Source organism: Platalea leucorodia (assembly GCF_965183815.1).
Source record: "Platalea leucorodia genome assembly, chromosome: Z".
NCBI lineage: Eukaryota > Metazoa > Chordata > Aves > Pelecaniformes > Threskiornithidae > Platalea > Platalea leucorodia.
In genome coordinates this window covers 2,026,912-2,040,197 of record NC_138858.1, presented here as the reverse complement: position 1 = coordinate 2,040,197, position 13,286 = coordinate 2,026,912, and the positions used below count along the sequence as shown (strand labels likewise).

The following is a 13,286-nucleotide window of genomic DNA, read 5'->3' as shown; positions in this document are numbered from 1 at the left end:
GAGGTCCCTTCCAACCTGGTATTCTAGGATTCCATGATTCTATGAATTCTGCCATCGAGAAGTTAGGGAGGGAGGCTTTTTGCTCAGCATCCAGAAAGTGATTACCGGGGTGCATGAACTGTTCTGGGCTGGGTTCAGGAGCGCGAGCTCCATCCAAGCAGCGCTGGAGAGCTGGACGCCTGCGGTTCACCGCCACGGGTCGAGGATCCCAAGGCAACACATTGCTGGTGACCCTCAACCATCTCTTCCCACGTCACCCCGGGACAGCAGCGCGTCCTCGTGAGGGGCTGTGTGGGGCTGGATGCCTCCCTGCCCGCCGGAGCTCAGCGCCACGGCCCCGGCTCTATCCAGCAGCGTGCCAGGAGCCAGTAGGAAGGCGCTGGGACCCCGCAGCGTCCCTCACCTTCGTGTAGCACTGCACGTAGCACCGCGTCCGAGGCTTCCTCTGCTCAGAGCGATGGGTCAGGAGGTACAGCTGGAGCACAAAGTTGGTTCCAGCTTTCTTATGCAGGCAAAACTGTGAATGATTCCAAGGAGAACTTCAGCTTCCTATTGATGAAGATAGCACGAGGAGATTGAGACAAATAAAGCCTTTGGAAGGGAAACAGAAATGATGGGCAGCAGTTGTGCTCATCACTTACTTTGCACAGGTGTTCACTTAACTTTATTTTCTTTTTTCTTATTTTTCAGGAAAGCACTTGTCCGTTCTGCATCCCAGATCTGACTTTAACAGTGTGTGCTTTGTTTTGCCTTCTTTGTTTTCTCCTGCAGAGCCAAGTTCCCACTACGTGATTTCCTTAAAGGCGTTTAACAACGCAGGCGAAGGGGTGCCTCTGTACGAAAGCGCGACCACCAGGTCGATGACAGGTGAGTTGCAAATGCTGGTTCATAACCTGCGCATTAGGCGAAACATGTTGGTCAAGGCAATGGAAGACGAGAGCTCTGCAACCTCCAAGTCCCTGCTAGAATAAATCAGCTTCATTTTTCACTTTATTGTAACTATGCGGATAGAATGAATTATTTACCCTTTCCAGAAATTGGCTGTATAAATTTAATGGGATGCTCACAAGTGCTTGCTCTTTGGTGTGGGTTGGCTTGGGAGAAGCATGACTCCCAAACAATTTAAATATTTAAAGATCAGGGTAGAATAGTGGTGAATAACTTTGCTGAATTAAGCCCAGATGAAATTGGGTTTTGTTTTTTTTTTTTTCTTCATTTTTAAAGCAGTTGAAATTAAAATGAATTAGTTAAAAACACACTGTCATCATGCACATTTACAGAAGCACGTAGAGGGGTTGCAAAAGGTGAAGGAATATACTGATAAGATTTTTGTGGCAGGATAAGGCTCGCAGAAGGGATTACCCAGCAGCAGGGTGCTTTTAGGCAGCTGTTTTTCACAGATGCATCCTTTGGACGCTGGCAAAGTTATAAAATTGGAATTAGTCTCAGGTAGCGCTGTCTTCCGCACTGGCTCGTGGTTTTTCTGCAATCACGGGTGTGTGGGTGGGACTGACGAGGAGTTAAAAGAACAGAACTGAGAAAAAGAAAAAACAAACCAAAACAAACCACGTTTTTCCTCTGGATCAACACCATCATTTGGTGAAGTTTTTTTTCTCGTGTTTCACCCATGGTGTTCAGAGCTGCCTGGAAGGGGAGCTGTGTCACTGAGAGCAAACCCGATCGCTGACGCTGGCTTGGGTGGACCACGAGGAATAAATCAACCAAATGGCACTTCTGTGGCTCTGCGAGGAAAAACAGCTTTTATCCGTATGGTTTTGTGAAGTATTCCCATAAGAAATCTTGGAAAGTCAGAAGGAGGGAGGGGGGAAAAAAAAAAGAGATTAATTACACAATCAAGGGCAACTGTAACAAGCTACATTAGATATAATAAGTGTTAGGGAACTTCTGGCTCAAAATTATTAATCTTTCTTCTTGTCTGGAGTCTACAGAGGTCATTCTTGCTGAGTGTGTGTCTTGTAAAATCTTTTTCCAGTGAGTTTGCCTCAGGATCCATATATACTTTTATTTTTAAGCTTTTTGTTGCCTGTCGATTCTATTTAAAAACCACCCGGCTGACCTGTGGAATTTGGTTTTATGTCTGTATATAACCTCTCATAAACGAAATGATATCCAGGTGTGAAAAAAGGTAATTCAGGCTTGGGCTCTGTTTTGGTGAACTGACCCGATGATCGTCTGCGAGAAGTCCACCTCGGTGCTTCTCTCTTATTGCTGTGAGACGTCCATACCCGGAGCTTCCCACCACCTCCCACCCACGGCATGCAGCCTCTGAAAGGAGCCGGTGGCCTGGGTCGTTCATGGAGGAACATCTCAAAAAAGGCTTTGAGCAAAGCAGGAAAGCACGGGAACCATGTTCCCCGAGCAGCGGCTGAGCTGACGCACCCTGGGCACTAAAAAAAAACCCAAAAACTGTGTCTTTGCGTGTCCGTTTAGCATATACATAGACATTTCGGTGTCTGCTTGTGTGGATATGGCGTGCAAACTAAAGTTGTATAACATGCAGTATTTGCGGAACAACTGCAAAGAGAGCAAGAAGCTATTTTCTGTCAAGAGATTGCAATTTCCAAATGACAGATGTCCACGCGTAAATAATAGCAAATGAAACTTTAGTGGAAAATGGAGGCAGTATTTAGGGACCTACTTTCAGCCAACGGTGGATTATAGACATTTCCCTCTTCCTCAGGTCAATGGTGACGTGTTTCAGAAACTGAATTATCTTGATTGATCGAGTCTGACCATTTATTTTGCTAAACCCAGCCTCTCTTCATAATCTCCTCTACAGCAGGACTTCAGTTTTCAGTATGGGAAAGAAAAAGAGAAAGGAAGTGCAGTATTTGCTAAAATAACAACTCGGCTCCAGTCACGTCAACTTCCATCATAAGTTTGTAAAAACCACAACAGAAACAGGTCTTGCTCACGGTCCAAAGTTTACAGCCAATTCTTTTGGAAAACTTCAGGAAAATTCAGAATCCAGAAGCTGGATTCACCAGGTTGGGGCAAAAAAGAAATTCAGCTGCCCATTCCTCCCCGTGTGGATCGCGTGTTTGAGTTTTGGTTCCTTCATTTCCTTCAATGTTCATATTCAGACTTCTTATAAAGCAGATTTTGATGAAAGAAGCAACACAAGAAGCAGGTTGAACCTAATGGCTTATCGTACATTGTAGGCATCCTTGTCTCCTCTGGTTTTCCTTCTGAAGGCTGTGACCTCCCGAAGTTCTGAACAAGAATTACAAAACCGTAAACCAGGAGTGATCAAAGAGTGTCGGGAGCTGGAATTGCACGTGGAGCAGGCCAACTGTAGCAACTGTCAGTGAGGAAATATTAGAGTCATTTATGCTTCAATTAATTAATTAGCACATTATTTTAGGGGGAAAAAAAAAAAAAACAAGCAACCTTTTGGCGTGCTTTTGCTGCACTTTACCCACTGCATTTTGCAATTGTATTTAGAAGAATCACAACTGGCAAATAATGAGTCAGTAAATATAGTTTTAAAGGCTAGGCCAGAAGTTGACTGGGTGCTTCAACAAGGACAGAGGTATTGAAATCGAGTAGGAGCGGTCTCTGGTTCCCGCGTGGGTGCCATCACCGTGCAGAGATGGAGCCCCAGAGAAGCCAAGAGCGTGAATGTCATTGGGGCTGAACCGAAGGCTGATCAGGAGAGGAATTCTGTACACGGGTGGTTGGTGGTTTTTTTCCTGTGACCGTGACAGCAGTAATCTACTGCTGACCCAACGTCTGGTTCCTCTCGCACGCCACCATAACTCAGAGAAACCTCCTCTGCATCAAAGTGGAAGGAGAAGCGTGGCCACAGTAATCTCGACAGTCTCAGTTAACTGGATGTGTTAACGCCACACAGATCCGAACTTTTGGAAATGAAAGGAAATGTGCCACAGTCTCGGTAATTAAGTCAGCCAGAATTTTCCTCGGATATTGCATAGGCAATATCCTCAGATATTGCATAGCGCACGTGGTGCTCAGCGTCTTGCTCCCCGAAGACCACCCGGTCGCGGACGCATGGGAGAGGAACTGTGCTTGTTCCTCGAGGAGGAAGCCCACTTGAAGATAATCGGCGTCTCCACGCCTGGACGTGCACGTTTAACACGCTGACAGTGTTAAACCAAGAACTGAAAGATCTTCACTTCAGCAGTGAAATCGTTACGTTCCGTTTTGCCTAACAAATGTTTAAGCAAATGCAGAATATGTTCCTTTCAAGAGCCTAAAACAACAAAAGAGCCTGAAAGAGGCTGCCGAGAGAGAAAAGCATAGGTAACTCCTACACATGTGAGAATGTCGTGTCTATAAATCAGGTTGGAAGATGACACACTCTTCGCTTTGTAGGTGTTTCCGATAATGTATCATTTAAAAGTGATTGAATTTTTTAAGAAAATGTAAATAATTTTAAGGAGAGACACTGTGCATTGACTTCATCTCGTGTGAAGAAAAAGCAGCGTACTTGGAAGTATTTAAGCAAGTCATGAAAAATAGCACTTAGCGCTGGTTAGTTTTGTTGTAGTGATGTAACTGAAATGTTGCTGATGCGTTCTCATTTTGCATTAATGCCTTTCTTTCTGTTCTCCTCATGTTCCTCCTCCTCATTAATGCCATGCATTTAACCCATTGTGATGTGTGCCCCTTGGTGGCTGTTTGTGTTTTGGTTTGGTTTGTTTTGTTTTTCTGTTTAACTTACCTATTCTTTTATTTTGGAATGCTCATTTGGTGATGTATGGACCCAGAACCCATTGATCCATTAGAAGTTGATTTTTATCCTTTGCTTGATGATTTCCCTACCTCAGTCCCAGATATCTCCACCCCCATGCTCCCACCAGTAGGTGTCCAGGCTGTTACACTTACGCATGATGCAGTGAGGGTCATCTGGGCAGACAACTCTGTCCCAAAGAACCAAAAGACTACGGAGGTTCGCTTCTACACGGTCCGATGGAGAATGAGCTATTCGACAAGTGCGAAGTACAAGGTGAAATTTTAACACGTTATGAATTTATGAGCTATTTCATCTGTTCATATTTTATTTGCAAAGACTCTGAATTGGCTTTTATGAACTTCCCTCAATCAAAATTCCCATTTCAATCAAAAGGAGACTTGCCTGAGTAACTACTGCTTCCTAGAAACCTACGTGTTTAGTCAGATGAAAATGCTATATTTTAATTCCGCATGCTAATTGTTGAAAGTTTTGATCTTTAATCTTTACTAATCCAATATAAATTAGTCACAGATTTGGTAGCACGATAGCGTAGCGTGGATAGGAAGAAATACCAATTGCAAACTCGCCCACACCGTATGGCAGTTCCACTCACCCATATTATGTATTCCCAAATAGCAAAAAATGAAGGTTAGTTTATGCGAAAACTCAATTTGAATGGATATGACAGCAGCATGCTACTTTCTGTATGAGAATTTCTTTTCAAGTCCTAATGAAAGCAGTACCAAATCACGTGCGGTGCCGCAAAGAGATACGGTGGGACAGGGAAGGGGCAGGAACAAGCACAGCCTTTAGGCTTTGTTGTTTGCTTGGTTTTGAACGATAAGCTACCTTTCCCCACTATCGTCAGCTTATATAGTGCATCTCATATAACACCCACCTTCCCCACGATGAGCATGTCCTTCCTCCCGTGCCCTACCATAACAGTTGTTTTCGCTTGCCTAAAGGATCGTATTGATCCGTAGTGAGTTGTTTGCCGTGGATGTATTGTTATACTGCAAGTGGATGCTTCGTTTTTTACTGTTCTCTGTCCTAACAAAAGCAGCCTCATACAAGTCATTTTTACAAGGGCTGTGGAACAGGCTGTGCTCTATCCAGCCCTAACAAAAGTCCCGTCCTCTCCGATTAGAGGCAGAATGATGTGGCTAAATATAGGTTGGCATTTCTAAACCCCGGAGGATGGTTCTCCGCCTCTTTAGGTTGGGGGTACAGCTTATAGACTCTCATCTTGAGCTCTTTCCCAGGTAATTTTTGGAAGAAGCGGGAATGATGGTGGAGAAGCTTTTGCCTTCAGTCTCTTTTCGGATGGTGATTTTTCAGCTCTCCTCTTACATATCTCCATCACAATTTGGCTCGCTGGCACTTGCCTGAGTCCACGGGCTGCCGTGAACTATCGATTTCGGTTGCGTTACTCCTGATTTGCGTTCACGTCAGCTGCAAGGAGGCTCGGGTCAGCCGGCTTTTTGCTGCAGGTGCTGACCCACTGTAAAGCTTTTAAATAATAGCACATTTTTACAAGCTATAAAGCCCATACCTTGCTTTTACTTCTACTGCCGTACTTCTGACAATCTCAGATGCTGAGATGATGATCTGCAATATTAGACCCAAATATTGTATGCTCATGCAGTTGTAACAAGCTCTTAGGTAATTACGGATGCCAAAATGATGCATTGTAATGTTTTGTATGCCACACCTTCACCTGGCTCCTATTTAGAGATGGATATCCATGCCCAACAAAATGAGGAATATAGCACAGGGAAGCACAACAAGTCGCGGTTTGCAGCTCTAGTGATGAAATCAAAGCTCCAGAAAAGACAGCGTTATCTTTTGCCAATCACAGTCCATCATAACATTTTCTCTAGATTCCCAATGCATTTACTGAGCTGCATGCAGTGGAAAATGGTGAGTGGCAAAAATAAAGATCAAAAATAGCCCTGTATTAATGCAGGAGAAGCATGTCCTGCTCGGAGGTGTCGAGCTCGTTGTCCTTCTACTGAAACGAGCAGGGGGACATCTCTTGCAGAGCCACCACACAGGGCTCCGGGAGCCGTCGAGGAGTAGGGACTGAAGAGGAGAGGAGCAAGAGTGAAATTACCTTTTTTTTTTGCCATCACCTCTAGTTTGACCAGTTTGTGGACAGCATGTAAAGAGCCGCTCTGATTAATTTATCCCAGTTCAATCACCCAGAAGTAGAAACAATCAAAAATCTTTCGAGAGGTTCTGCTTTCTTAAAATAACCACATTTTTTCAAGAAAACAAGATAAACCCTATTATGTTATTCTTTGAAAACGGTGGGGAAAGCTTCCAATTTCTTCAGAGGGGTTTGGATCAGGCTCACACATAGGTTCCCAGAGCACTTGCCTGTGCATCGGCATTGAATTTCCAATTCTTTTGAGATTTTCCCGTTAAAGTCTCCTATCGCTTCAAAAACATGTATCAAATCTAATATAATAAAAAGTTGAGCCTTTCTCATTGAAGTTGGAAATTTATAACTTTACTTTGCCCTGCCAACTCTACTTTGTACAAACTGTCCCAAACAGGCATGGAATGGCATTACTAAAGGTACTTGCTCCAGTTACACCCCCTTCATCTCAATGTGATATTAACTTCAAGGACGTTTGCGACTATTGAAATGCTAACGTTGACCAAAACAGTCAAAGAAAAACACTCAGCTGGAGACAAATAACTTTCTTCTTACAAAAAAGAACCCGATGTCTTTATGTTCCACTAAAGGCTATTTTATCCAGGAATAGGTTCGAACCTTCTTGTTTTATCCATGTACGTTTTTCCTGATCATGTGTAATATTTGAGCACTCCCGTAGTGATAATTATCAGATTTAGTTCCCCTCAGTCCTGCTGAGGAGTATTTTATGCCGTAAATCATTTCATTTCTTCCAAGATCTTTTCTGGGCGAGAAGATTATTATTCCCCATATTTAAATCCAGCCTTTAGTCAAAGAATAATTTGTCTAAACTCTAGCAGGTAGATTTTGCCATCTTTGGCAAGTGGCTGAGTAGTTTGGTTGTGTAGTTTATGAGCACGTAGGTTATAAGTGCTGTCTTTGCTTCAGTAAGACTTTTTATAGAGGGAGATTCTCTCTGGGAGTAAACCCCTAGTACAGATAAGTTGCAAAACTGCTAATTTCCAAGAACTAGGAATTTTGATTGAGTATGAAGAAGATAAAATCTGGTATTGCATTAAGTCTTCCTATTAAGTAGCATGCAAAATGTCTGTCAGAGCACTTGTGATAAAAACAGCGTGCCGTGTAGGCATATATAGCCCATTTATTAATGTCTCTGCAAAGTAAATTTCTCCCACTCCCCCTTGAATATTACTGCTTTATTCCGTGGTGTGCTGGCAACTTGATGTCCCATTTTTAATAAAGGGCGATTCATTTTTGAATCGTCTCACGATTAACAGCAGAATGGCATTACTGATGCATGCCGGCAAGGTGCCTTCTTGTGAACCGCTTCCCAAATGGGAACATCAAGGTAGTCGTCTGATGCAAAGTCCTTACGCAGTAAACTTTAAACTTACTTACGTTGTCCTTACTCAGTAAACCTTAGGTCCATAGGTATATAAATGTGTAAAAGCGCACAGCATCTTTGACTCACTGGCCTGTGAGTTGTTGATGCTGGAGGGTTGCACACCAGGCCCTGTACCCTGAAAAGCGTGGGAACTGATTTTATTCAGTTGTCACCAATTTGTCCCATAATTTTCTTCTCACTTGCCTCCTTTGATACTAGTGCAGTTTGCCTCAAATTGTTCCTTGCTGCAGGCTGAGGTAAAAAGCTAAATCAGCCAAAAATAAATGAACAATTTAATATTCACATCAGCATCTTTAGTTTTTCATAACATATCACAGTGAGGCAGATAAATAATATGTTTCAAATATAATCTAATATATAAACATATTCTATTTAACCAAGCAAAAGTGCGTTTTATGAATACAAAAACGCATCTTTATGCAAGGGTCCTGGGTCGTATTTTGATCTCTATCATCAATATGTGTTAACCCCAGGAACTGGGAAGCCTTAGTCAGGACCCATTCTAGGGGTAAAAATGCTTTCTGAGCCTCCGCTAAAAATCAGTGGGTATCAAAAAGTATTTTTTTTTTTAGAAGGAACCTATCAAAGAGGCTGGAAATGAGCATTTAAGTTATGGAAATGTTCCTATTTTTTGTCCTCGTATGGGCATAGATGAAGGACATAGGGTTAGCTTCCAATTTACATTTGAAAAAAATGCATGGCAAATTGCTTTGTCTGGGAAAAGAGAAAAAGAAAGCATCACAATAATTTATTTAACTGCCTAAATTATAGGCAGCAAGTTTAGTATCATATTTATGGTACTAAAAATACTCCCGTTAAGGTACGCAGTAGCAATAGAGCTATTTTGCTTGAGAAAGGAATCCATTGTAACTGCGTTTTGCTTGGCTACCAGCAAAAAGAGTGGCTTTAAAGACATTCTCCGCTCCATCTCTTTGCAGTCGGCAGATACGACCGCTCTGAGTCACACCGTGATAGGCCTGAAGCCAAACACCATGTACGAGTTCTCCGTCATGGTCACCAAAGGTCGGCGGTCCAGCACCTGGAGCATGACCGCGCACGCCACCACCTATGAAGCAGGTACGGCAAGAGACGCTAGAAGGGCTTTCTTTGGTTTCTTATTTGTCATCAAAAGCCTGGTTCAAGTTCATCCTAACTGCATAAACTGACAGCATACATACCAAATTAACTGTATTTCTTCACTTCTTTTCATTGGTAGCAAAGCAGAGCACTCATTCTACCGACCTCTGGTGTCATTGCAAGAAGTTAGGAGATGGTAGTACGTGTCTGTAATACTTTGCCCCATAATATAATGAGTATCTGTGGCTTTTAATGCTAATGATTTAAAGTAGTTTTCACTTTTCAAAGAAACCCAAGATCAGGTGAGAAGATGATTCTCTTATTATTAGATACTGATTTTGCTACTTTAAAATTTTGACTTGTGAAGTTCTACGTGTCTCAAGGTCATGAGTTCCCATCTTATCTGCTTGGTAAAAGGACTCAATGACTGCTTCTATCTAATAATCCTTCTTGACTCAAGAACTAAAGGGATGTGTTTAGAAACCGAACAGCCACAGGTCTGATCGTAATACTATGTGGACACGTTTTTGGCTTTTTGCTGTGCACCGTGCTGGTGACCAGCGCATCAGTCAGAGTTACAGCAAATGAAACCATGTGTGCAAAATTAGAGACAGAGACAGAAACAGGGGAAAATAAAAAAAAAGTCAAGGGAGCAGTCTTTTCAGCTAGCACATTATTTTTTGTAAAGACACAATTATCTACCCTGTGCAAAATGTTGACTTGTATAAATGCCCTGCTGACAGTTTGGTAAGGCATCTTTCCTATGCTCAGTGTTTTTATACATCTGTATTTCATTTCCAGCAAGCAGCCATTGTGAAGATTAACGATATGCTTATAATAAACAAATACACTTTGAAGGCTTCATTTAGCTGCTCTTCTCAAGCATTTGAGTGGTGTTTTCCAAGCAGGAAGCCATGACCTGAAAGATACTTCAGATTCTGAAGGGAACTAAATGCAGTTTTGATAACAGACACCAGATACATATTATATGTAACCCTAGTTCAGTGGGATAAAAATACTTGAAGAGGGATGGAGACGTAGCGATCTCTGCAGATAAGAACATCCTCTCCAAAACGTAATTGTTTCTTTCCCTTTTGCGTGCCTTCAATTAACCGCAGTAGGGAAATGGTATACCTGGGTTTTACTTCTAGTTATCACATAGGCGTTAATGGAAGCACGTATCCTGATCCCGAGGCTGACTTGAAACAACGGTAGGGTCTTCCATTAAATTTGCATTTCTTTTAGAATAAGCTATTGAGCCCCTCTTTTCAAAATCCCGAGCAGATTTGCTTTTCAATAACCGCACTGAACTGCGTGAGGCTGTATACCGCAGAACTACTAGATTTTCCACAGCCTTTATGATCGCCTATATATCTTGCTATAGTCCCTAGTCCATAGATAAGAATGGCTACGGTCTTGCTTAAAATATTTTTCTTCTTCATCTGTTGTAGACAGCAATACGGACATTTGGCCACCGATGTAGTATAGTACATGCTATATTTTCCTGAGGGTGACTAGTGGCCTTGAAAACACTCTAGGTGCCATTACAAATCAGTTTCTACCAGCAGATACCAAATGAAGTCTGCTGGTAAATATTGATTTGTTGGGTTGGTTTTTTTTTTTTTTAAATGAAAACCACAGTACACGCCAGTTAATTAACAAAGGGAAAATAAGAGGGAATATATGTGTCCTTAGATTTTCCCATGTGATTGCAATGCAATTATCTGAGCTTGATGGAGCAGCTCTGTTAATTAAGGGCATCCTGCACCGCTGATCTTTATTGCCTGTTTTGCACCCATTCCGCATGTTGAATTTCCCGTAATGATATTAAAGAACGTACATATCAGCATCGATACAGAATTCACTGGAGATTACTACCATGGCTAGGGAGAGTTGTTATGCCCATAATTCAAAAGCAACTCTCAGAGCCAAGTTCCATCCCCAGATCTGCCTACACAAGTCTTACTGATATGAGGGGTGTTAATGAGTGCTAAGGGAAACATCTAAAGCTTTGATTTTTCTCATGATATCTTATGTTCACAATCTGCTGAAAGCAGAGCTCAACTTCAGCCGCTCAGCGGGACTCACGTGGTAATCACCGGCATGGAAAGCCAATGTTACAGAAAGGGGCTTACGAGCTTTGCTATTTTAACCTCATAAAAGACAGAAAGCCTAGGAAGGGAAAGGGTTAGTTCATGAAAACGCATCAAAAGGGGTTAATATCAGAAAAGGGAAAACAGCATTTCAGATAAAGATGCTGTTTGCATACAGAGAGACGGATGCACTTTGGTAGAAATACATTTACGTGAAGTTGGAGAATGCTGCAGAATAGGCTTAGCAGAAGTAAAGAGAAGGAAAATTTTAGTTTTAAAATGAAGTGTGATGTGTTTATGAAAAGGGTAATCTCTTGCAGTTCCCTGAAGTAGCAAGGCAGTCCGAGATGTTTCTTCTAGTACTTCAGTCTGATGAACCAGTGTCCCAAGCTGGCTGTAAGCTGAATAGCTTTTAGATGCAACACAACCCTCTCAAGCCATAATAATACTACTAGTAATCATCATCACCATAATAATAATCAGCAATAATGAGAATAACAGTAATGCAGACTTCCCTAGCAGTGTGGGAGCTCACGTCACGCTGGGCGTTGCCGAGGATTAAGAGACTTCTCAAAGATCTGTGAGCTTGTGTTGTGGCCTGCTGGCTTCAGGCTAAGAAAGAGGCTTCCAGTGAGGAGCAGCTAACGTCACAAGACTGAAGTGAAACACTCTGGACACACCAGACTGAACGTGTTGTTCTAGCATATATAGCAAAGAGATAATCCACCACGAACCTGCCGCAAAGAACATCAGCTGACGAGTAGTCACCTACTTAATAATATGACAACGGTAAAGAAACTTTTGTTCTCTGCGTACGGATTTCTCGTTTGCTTTCTGGATCCCACTTTTAAAAAGTTCAATGGATGCAAATACCATGAGACCATCTGCTCGGTCTTATTTCAAAGGGATCAGTTCCTTGTGACCAGAGCCTGTACGGCAGCTGGCTCTTCCTTTCCTTCTTGTCGTTGAAGATCATTGAATGTTCGTCACCCTGAAGATTTGTGTCTGTGCTTTAGATCAGGCTGGTTTAGCTCAGCGTGATCCAACAGATTTTTAAAGCTTTACCTCCTAAAGTGACTTTGGAGCAGTGCTTCAGGCGTTCAAGAAAGTTGTTTAGCGGCCGTATGGGTAGGACACAGATGATGCGATGCCTGTACACTGTGTTCTCCGTGCTGTTATGCTATCTATATGCTCTCAGTCGTCAACAGCCTGTATCAAAACCAAGTAAACAAAGAATGAGCTCAGTGCCAATATATTACTCCTCTCTCTCAACTATTTTTTAATAATTGCCCATTTTTCCTTTCTCCTCTTAAGGTATGATTTTAAAATATCAGAGACACTGCACAAGACCTTCTGGCTTAAATGCAGTGGAAATAGAAAAGCTAAGAATTTTCTATCATGTCTAAAATGTCCCGAGCTCAGCATATATTTAATGAATACACACAATTATATTTGTTTTATACAGGCACATACCTACAAATCTTCCTAATAGAGAAGCCACAATATTATTACTGTTATTCAATGTGTAGGGCTCCCAGAGTACATTAAATGTTCTTGGATACCTCGGTGGTTGTTTATCTGTAAGGACCAATGTTAACAGTAGGAGGAGAAGAGCTATCCACCAAATCCTAACGTATCCACACGCCGTATTCTGTACAATTGCCGCTATTAAAATATCACTTCTCGACCAATCGCGTATTACCTGTTTGAAATGCATCTACGGACGCTCGCATTTGAAAGGATCTAAGGAAACAGTAAATGCCTGCTGAGTAGTTCATGCCTGCTACGGTGTGTAAGGAATTCAAAAGAAGGTGAATAATTTCTGTTTTCAAT

The 13,286-nt window shown here is 42.1% G+C and overlaps 1 protein-coding gene across 1 annotated transcript in view; it reads left to right on the top strand.

Annotated features, from left to right (window-relative positions):
• Positions 1-13,286, top strand: part of DCC (DCC netrin 1 receptor) — a gene marked incomplete at both ends in the record, with an annotated part of 597,951 nt that overhangs the window by 524,118 nt on the left and 60,547 nt on the right. The window contains 3 exons of the mRNA XM_082336600.1: positions 772-867; positions 4,752-4,990; positions 9,222-9,360. Of these exons, the coding sequence (XP_082192726.1) occupies positions 772-867; positions 4,752-4,990; positions 9,222-9,360 (474 nt within the window). The remainder of the gene's footprint in view (positions 1-771; positions 868-4,751; positions 4,991-9,221; positions 9,361-13,286) is intronic.